At 40.6% G+C, this 8,836-nt stretch overlaps 1 protein-coding gene across 1 annotated transcript in view; it reads left to right on the top strand.

The window, feature by feature from the left end:
• The window catches only part of TTC7A (tetratricopeptide repeat domain 7A), a 174,177-nt gene that overhangs the window by 68,739 nt on the left and 96,602 nt on the right, over positions 1-8,836 (top strand). The window contains exons 12-13 of the mRNA XM_010004957.1: positions 2,560-2,617; positions 6,512-6,584. Coding sequence (XP_010003259.1) covers positions 2,560-2,617; positions 6,512-6,584 — 131 coding nt within the window. The remainder of the gene's footprint in view (positions 1-2,559; positions 2,618-6,511; positions 6,585-8,836) is intronic.

The following is an 8,836-nucleotide window of genomic DNA, read 5'->3' as shown; positions in this document are numbered from 1 at the left end:
TAACTTGTGAAACATTTGATAAAAAGTCGCTTTACAACTATTAGATTTATTCCTGGATGAAATAAGACTTCCTGAAACTGATGCTGTGTAGCAGTTTGTGTAGCTTGTTCTTAATGTCTAATTACATGTTTCTTGAAATAAGTTTCACTGAAGTAGCTGAAAGATGTGTCCTCAGAGGAAGTCATTGCCACTTTTGCCTCACTCTTAGAAGCACAAATCTCCTGTTTGTAGAGAATGACCATCTATTGTTCTGCTCAGTTTTGTGCAGATCTGTTCCCTAGTGAGTGAATGTCGACAACAAACCTTTCTCTTCCTCTTGTAATTGCAGTTTTGACATAAACTATGTTGTCAGCTTTGGCTCCCTTAGGTCTGGTGAAGAATCCATTGAAGACAGGGGAAGGTGAGATGGCATTAACAGATGCCAAGAGGAAAGACCAGTTTGAGAGTGTGTTGTGAAATACAAGAGCTCTAACATCACCACCGCATATCCTGTGAAATCTATGTAGATTTAACAGACCCTCACTGTTTCAGAGATAAAAGTGTGTGCTCTATCCTTGTTTCCATTAAGAATTTTAGTGTACAGCCACAGATCAGGGACTGCATTCAAAACTGTTTTTATAGGTCCTTGTTGATTTTATAAGAAGTCTGTATACTGATAGCACAGATTAATGTTAAATAAGAATGTAGATATTGCTTATTAGGACTCATGCTATTTCCCAGTAGTGCAGAAACAAAGCTGGCTACCTGTAGAATACTTACTTCATTGCCCTGACATATTTTGTACTCTTTCTGACTACAAACTGAACACCAGTCAAATGTCTTACCAGGTGGAACTTAGAAGTTATCCTAGCTTTTCCACTGGAGTTTATTTTGAGGGCAAACAGTAAAATTTCTTACAGTCTTCCTCATTGTGTGGCATCTTCAGAACTGCAATGTAACTTAAGTGAGGAGTCTTGTAGTTTCCTTGAGAAACAGAATCTGACGTATTTTTCTGGATGAAGGTTTATAACTATGATCATATCCTTTCCAGTGTCTCTTTAAGCATTTTTGTGTTCACATTGATCTTCACTCTTAATTTTTTTCTGTACATTTTCTTCCTCTATTACCCTTTTCCAATATTTGGCAGTGGATCTCAATACTCAATTTAAGGCTATTCCAAGTATTTACAGCTACTTCTAATAAATGCTGCATTTTGCATGAAAGCCTATGTCTTAAAATTTATTCTTTAAACTAGAATTTTTTGTTCAGTTTTGACTACTTAGAGTAGATTTTGTGGAATAAGCCATTTTTTGTGATCTAAATGATTTTAGAAATTCTGAAGATTCCTGTTCCTCCCAAATGAACCTGTTGTTTTGAAGAGCTGCTGAAAGATACAGAAATAAAAAAGATCTGATCACTGTAACTGCTTTGGCAAAATAAATTACTTCCGAAGTTTCACTTACTAGAGTGTTGCAGAATCCAAAGGAAGTGGTTACCTTTGTACATCTTGTAGAGGAACACAACTCCTTCCTCTTAATAACCTCTAAGGACACTTTTTTTAAATCTGGGTTTGTTGCTTAAGTATATACTAGTTGCTGTTCTACTACTTTCTCTTCTGGAGCTTACACTGACATATGATGTATGAAGTCAAATATATTATAGGTGGATGTTTGCTGATGGATTCTACTCAACACTTCTTTGTGCTGTTGATCAGCAGCTCTCAAATTCAGGATAGGCAGAAAATGAAACAACTGCTATGCAAAATCTGAAAACCAAGGACCAGAACAAGCCAGACAATGAACTTCTGAAAACTATTGCTAGCTTTCCAGATATTTTGGATCTGAGAAAGCCATGCTTCTCCAAGCCCTTCCTCCATTCCCTTTGCTCTTGATGATGGTATTTTATGATATCCTGGCATAAGAGGGACTTGATTCTTCTCCTGTTGTGGTTTTGGCTAGGGATTATTTCGCACGTGGAGAAGTGAGCATAGTGGGCAGGATCCTTCAGTCAAGCACCACAGAGAGCATTAGTGGCAAATGCCACACTTGAAGTAGCCTAAAAGTCTGTTGTGGTCTTAAGGGATGTTGTGTGTTGTCAGGGGATTTGTCATAGAGCTGAAAATTTGGCTCCTAGTGTTCCCTGTTCAACCTGCAACACCCTCCTACATCAAGATGGTGGTGGAAACAGCCTGTATCTGAGTCAGAAAATTCTCGAGTTGCTGCTTTTAGCATATACACCAACCTGGCAGAAGGCCTGTTATACTCTTAGTATCTATTTAGCCTAGTCCCCTTTTCCTTCCAGATCCCTTCAGTGGCATATATAAATAAAAAATACTTTGGCATTTCAGACAAGGGATTCAGAAGAGTCTTTAAGAAAAATTAAATTGACAATTCAGTTTAAAATAGTGCTTTTGTGCTCTTTAAAAACAAAATGGCACATTTTCTAGGTGTGAACACTTGCAGCACCAGATTTCCACAGTATTTATGCACCTAGTTTGAAATATTCTGTGCATGTGTAACTGTTTATTTAATCTGAAACATTGACTTCAACTCTTAAATGGCATTGTATCTTCTCCTACAGCTACTCTGAAGGGCACTCAGGATGAATTAAACAGGAAAGCACTTCAGACTTTGGAGAGGTGAGTAGTTTGCAGATTCTTTCATTGTGTATTTCTTTGGATTAATTCAGGATAATTGTGTTTTTAATAGTTTTATCTTCTGTGTATGGCTTCCTTGCATGGAAGTTTTAAAACAGTTCAGTAGATTTCAGCAGTAGTCATGTCAAAACCATACCTGTGATGGCTAACTGCAGTGATGATTTGCTTGAATATCCAAGGTAAGAGTACCTGTTCTGCCATTAAACAGAAATAACCCTAACCCCAGATTAGCTGCAGTGTGATCTACAGTGCTGGAAGATACAGCTTCCTCACATGATGCCAGCAGGCAAATGTGGAAAGCTGGTTTTGTCTCCATTCCTGCGTGAAGCAGGCTTCAACTCCACTTTCCCTCATGGTGGGAAAGTACCTTCACCACCAGGCTTTAGGCTACTATGAGGTGACCTATCATTGGTGCACTTACCAAGGGCATAGGGGAGGAATAATTGCTGTCCTAATGAGTGTTTACATGAGCTGTTGTATGAAAAAAGGGCTAGTGGTACAGAGTAGTTACCACTCAGCTGTGCTTCACCACTCTTGTTTTGTGGGGTAGTCTGATCCAATGGCTCTGCCTTGAAAGTATCTGTGAATTAAACTCCTCTGGAACTACAGAACTGCTTGGGTTAAAACCCATTTTTTGTCAGTACTGTTGTGGTGGAGAGATGAGATGTGAGCTTCCTGATCCTGTAACAACTAAATTACACCATCCAAAATACACTAAATGGTGTTTGGGCATTTAACATTGTAAATGCAGATGCTTACAGATGTTGGATGACAACTAAATGGAAGTTTGTTTCATCTAAGTCTTGAGGTGAAGTACATAATTCTGGGTTTGGTGTGATCATAAATACCTTACAAACACGAAGAAAATTTGAGTTCTTCAGTCTCTCAAAGTGCAGATGTAGCAGGTTGAACATGTTAATGGATCTTAGCTGTTTTTCTGATGCTGAGCAAGGAGTCCAACACATCTGTTTTGCAGCAGTTGCAACAGCATGTAGTAAGTAGTTCTGGGTATTTACCCTATGAACATCTGAAAAATATATTTTTTTAAAAGCCGTTAATTTGGTCACTTTTGAGATCAGGAGTATACTTAAAGTCACACTAGTTTTTGGACTCCGATGTATTACTTTCACTACTGCCCTACTTTGATGTAATTGGGGACCTGCAGTGCTTTGAAACTCCATTTATTTTTATCCTTTGACCTTTCCCACTGGCTGTGTCTTGTTTTCATAGTATCTTAGCTCTAGCAAGGAAGCAGACAAGTTTCTAGCCAAACATTAGGTACTCAAACTTCAGCCAACAGTGACTGTTAGCTGGTTACTAGAACCTTCCTAAATGCTTGAGTTTGGTTTCTTTTTTTTTCTATATCTTATTTGTTTTTCACCTGTTTTTAAAGTATGAGTATGACCTTTGAGGCTGTGGTTTGGCCTCTAACCAGTCTTTGCAAGTGACCTTTTCAGCTGGAAGCTTGGATCAAATATTTTTCTTACACCCTTTGAGGAAATTTAACAGTAAAGTAGCAACCCTTTGTTTATTTCCAAAAGCACCATGAAGCTCTTCTCCCACACATGTGAACTTCCCCCATGATTTATTGTTGGAGAGGCTACGGAAGGTTTCACAGGAGCTGCCTGCTAAAGAGGTGGCTCACCTTGCTCACCTAGTTTAGGCCAAAGCTGGATTCTATCTTGTGTTGTCTTCTTGTTGTTGGTTGATTTCTGGATTTTTTTGTTTCAGTTTGGTGTTGTTGGGTGGGGGGGGGGGTTGTTTGTGTGGATTTTGTTGGATTTATTTTTTTTATTTGTGGGATTTTTTTATAGTGGAGGAGATATTAGTGACTTGCCTGTACTAAGTGCATCTTAACACCTTTGGCATTGCTTCAGAATCCTTCACTTGCAGAGTTACAAGACACATTCAGTCCATATTAAATTAATTAGTATTGTCAACTCCAACAGTTTCTTGCTCATAGGCCAAGATGACATTTGAGAGGGGGCTGCCATTAAGATAGTGTGTGGATTGTTTCCTGAAGTAATTATTTTGATTTTTGTTTGTTTGTTTATTATTAGCAAATTAACACTTTTGGCAGGATTTTTAGCCACCAGCCTTGCCAGTCTCATTTCTCCCTCATAAGGATGTTAATCGTGCTTGATTTGGGCAGAGCAATGCAGGTGCAGGCTTCCTTGGTGTCCTGGAATGCAGCCCAGAAAGAGGTCGGGAATGTTGGTTGGCTATGAGGGACCTTCCTCCTCCCCATCTCTCCTATGTGAAATGACTTCCCTGTGCCACAGAACTCTGTGGATCAGTGAGGGGATAATTCACTGGTTCATGGGCTGTTTTTTTGTTTTTCGGTTTGGTGTTGGGGGGGGGGGGGGGGGGTTGTTTGTGTGGATTTTGTTGGATTTATTTTTTTTATTTGTGGGATTTTTTTATAGTGGAGGAGATATTAGTGACTTGCCTGTACTAAGTGCATCTTAACACCTTTGGCATTGCTTCAGAATCCTTCACTTGCAGAGTTACAAGACACATTCAGTCCATATTAAATTAATTAGTATTGTCAACTCCAACAGTTTCTTGCTCATAGGCCAAGATGACATTTGAGAGGGGGCTGCCATTAAGATAGTGTGTGGATTGTTTCCTGAAGTAATTATTTTGATTTTTGTTTGTTTGTTTATTATTAGCAAATTAACACTTTTGGCAGGATTTTTAGCCACCAGCCTTGCCAGTCTCATTTCTCCCTCATAAGGATGTTAATCGTGCTTGATTTGGGCAGAGCAATGCAGGTGCAGGCTTCCTTGGTGTCCTGGAATGCAGCCCAGAAAGAGGTCGGGAATGTTGGTTGGCTATGAGGGACCTTCCTCCTCCCCATCTCTCCTATGTGAAATGACTTCCCTGTGCCACAGAACTCTGTGGATCAGTGAGGGGATAATTCACTGGTTCATGGGCTGGGCTGCTGATGTGGCATGAGCCTGTGCCCCCCGTTGTTCCTAGGGTAGATACCCAAAACACTGTTTTCATGTTGCCTTGGTTAATGGCTTCTCCACAGGCTAGCAAGCTCAGGCTGCAGTTTCATGTTTAGCATAGTCTGAGAGGGACAGTTCTGCTCTGATTGTCCATCCCTGTTGCCTGCCTTGAACAAGCCTGTATGAAGAGCCTTCACATCTGATTCTGGAGACACTGCAGCCTTCACTAGCTGGTGCCTGCTGTGGACTAGAAGGTGATATCTAAGAGGTTCAAGCTTGAGAAGTAAGGACTTTGGTTTTGGTCCAGGCTCAGCTCCTCCCATCAAGTTCTCATTCCTTCCTCAGTGTCTTCCCTTTCCAAATTAGGAGTCTACTGCTGATAATTAGACTAGAAGCTGCAGAGTGGAGGATGTTTTGTGTGTTTGAACAGCAGCTGCCATCCTGAGCTCCTGGTCTTCAATTCTCTACACGCTCATAGTCATGATAATAGCAGAAACAATTACTGCTTTTTCAGCACTAATCTAACCCTCTCCTATTGTTTTAAAAGTGGCAGTATAGGAACAAGTAGGACAACCATCTCCCTCACCTAAATTACCTAAAATAATGGTTTGATGGGTTTGTTTGGCTAAGAGCTACTTTAAAAGTTTCAAAACATTAAGTGGCATTTAATGAAGGAGCATGGAAGTTGTGTAACATACTGTCAGCTGTGTTTGTCAGATTTGTTCTGTGAGCCTGGCTTAGCCAGGTCAGCAGTGATGTGCTTTTTGTCTAGTTTCAGTGTGTTCACCCATTACTGGATGAATTTTCTCTAGAAGAGGACTGAGTTTTGTTCTGTGCTTGTGTGTGATTTGTGGCAAAGCAGTTCTGCAAAGCACAATCTAACAGTCACTTTTCCTTTTGTATTGTGTGGTCATCCTTAAAGAGCACGTGACTTGGCCCCGGAAGATCACCAAATCATCCTCTACCTATCACTGCAACTGGCTTTTGTCAGACAGGTATGTGCAATAATTGGCAACCACTGAGTCATGAGAGGGTGGGAGAAGGGCAGTCCAATTGAACAAGACCCAGCCTTGCTAAACAGGGTCCCTTCCTTCCTACGTTATAACAGATGTCAATTAATCAGAATATGTTCATGTAAGTTATTTTGCAACTATTATTTTTTCAACAGTATATTCTGTAGCACATGGGACAACCTTCCCAGGGGCATGCACCCAGCTCTAAGTGGTGAGCAGTGCTGTTCCCACTTGGAGCAGCTTTGTCCGGGTGGGACGAGGGAGGTGTGTTAATTCCTGTTCCCCGGGTATCACGTTGTGTCCTGCTGCAGGCCACTCAAGAGGCTCCCCTGTTACTGCCTGGTTCTGTATCATGCCAGATCGCTCACTGTCTGTGCTGGGATTGGTTTATTCCATACTTGGGCACGTTCGGCGTTAGGCTTTGATGGGTGCTGGAGCTCTGCAGTGAGTGGGATTAGTTGGCATTTGAATGCTGCTGCAGGTGTTAACTCATAAAAAATAAGCTGATCAGCAAATACGCTTCACTGCCTTTCAGGAATAACATTTGGGCTGTGCTTTATTTTTCTGTCCCTTTTCTTTATAGTTGGGATGTTTTTTGTTTCTCTGTCCTTTCTGCTTAAAAGCCAAAGCCTTTATTGCAACAGCCCCTATTTTTCAAATGCTTTAAAATTTCATCATCATAATGTCCTTCTTTGGCAGGCTATCTGCTTGCTGCAGTCTTCTCTCCTTAGTCTGCACTATGGAATCTTACAGTTGAATCCCTCTTGCTTCCCTGAGCTATTTAGGGGAGCTGTGTGTTCATTAGGTTAAACTGGTTGTTCCATGAGAGAACACTCTTGATAATGTCACTATTGTAACCCTTCCTTAATGAGAGCAGTGTGTTGTGAGGAAGCCTGCAATAAGAAAGGATAATTAAAATGGCTTATTTAACTTTCTCGTCTACCTACTGGCTGCTTTATCATGCAGTTTGCTCAGGCTCTTTCATTAAAAAATATCCAGCTACCCTTCTTTCTCTCACAGCTTCTGCCTTTTAGGGAGGTTGTCTGATCTGCTGCCTTTTCTGCTTCTTGCCATGAGTAAAAAGCATTACAGCTTTTCAGCTGCTATCCTTAAAATCAAGAATTTGGTGGTAAAAAATGTGGTTCTTTGTTGTTTTCACTGCTGCTGCTCCACTGCATTTTAACTCATTACCCTTTATTTTCTTCTAGTTGTAGCCTGTCTTTACACCACTGTTTTGTATGTCTCATTTCATGTTTCATTCTTTCCATTTGGTCTCTTGTCCTCATGTTCACTTTCTCTTTTGTCTGCCTCACCTGTGTATTTTCCTCCTTGATGTTCTGCCAGTCTCCCCTGCTACTATAGATGTGTGATCCAAGGGTGTTATGTAGTGTCAGCCTGACCCCTGTGATGCTACTCCTGCTCTTCTCCATCTAGTGAATTATAAATCTTTAACGCATGCTTGGAGACAGAGGAGATACCTGAGACATCTTTATTTTCAGACTGCTGTAAAATATCCTACTCTTCTTTTGCCAGTTTACTTAACGATAAACATTTGCTAATGCATTTTTAATATCCTTAATTATTTAAAGTATCTAATATATTCTCTTTCTGATTAACTGAAAGATAAATGATACCTTTTGTGGATAGAGTGCATTAACTATTGAACGACATGGTTAGGGCTTTCATCAGGCGATGCTACAGGACCAGCAAATCAGGCTTTTCCTACACAGTAGGTTATGTTATAATACCTGAGTGTTATTCTCCACAAACAGGCGCTTTTTTTTTTTCTATAGTCAAGGTCAGTAAGTGAGGTAACCTTACCCAACACTGAAAAATCTAGGTATCAGCTTGCATAGATAAGAGAGCATTTTCATGAAACAAAGCAAGAAAGGCAGCTGACTGGTAGAGTGCCAAGCAAAGTTGGAGCAATTCATCTTCCTTAGAAGACTGTGTACAATATTTGCAATAGCTCTTGTCTCTGTCAGCACTGAGCAAGGGAGAGGGGAAATGGAAAAGCATAAACTTCTCTCTGACGCACAATGAGGACGTGACAAGAGGAGTAATGATTATAAAAGGTTTTCACAGAGTTGGCAGTTGAAAACCACCAACAACCAAAATGAAATAGGGTGATCTGCTTTGTGCTTGAGTGTAGGTGTGCGGCTCTGTGTCTTAAAGACTACCAGAGTCACTGGCAGGGAGGCTATCAACCCCGGAGTGGTTTTTGGGTTGCCCCA

Source organism: Chaetura pelagica, unplaced genomic scaffold (genome assembly GCF_000747805.2).
Source record: "Chaetura pelagica isolate M959 unplaced genomic scaffold, ChaPel_1.0 scaffold13, whole genome shotgun sequence".
NCBI classification, from domain to species: Eukaryota; Metazoa; Chordata; class Aves; order Apodiformes; family Apodidae; genus Chaetura; species Chaetura pelagica.
Note: the sequence above shows the minus strand (reverse complement) of the source record. Positions and strands in the feature narration are given on the sequence as shown.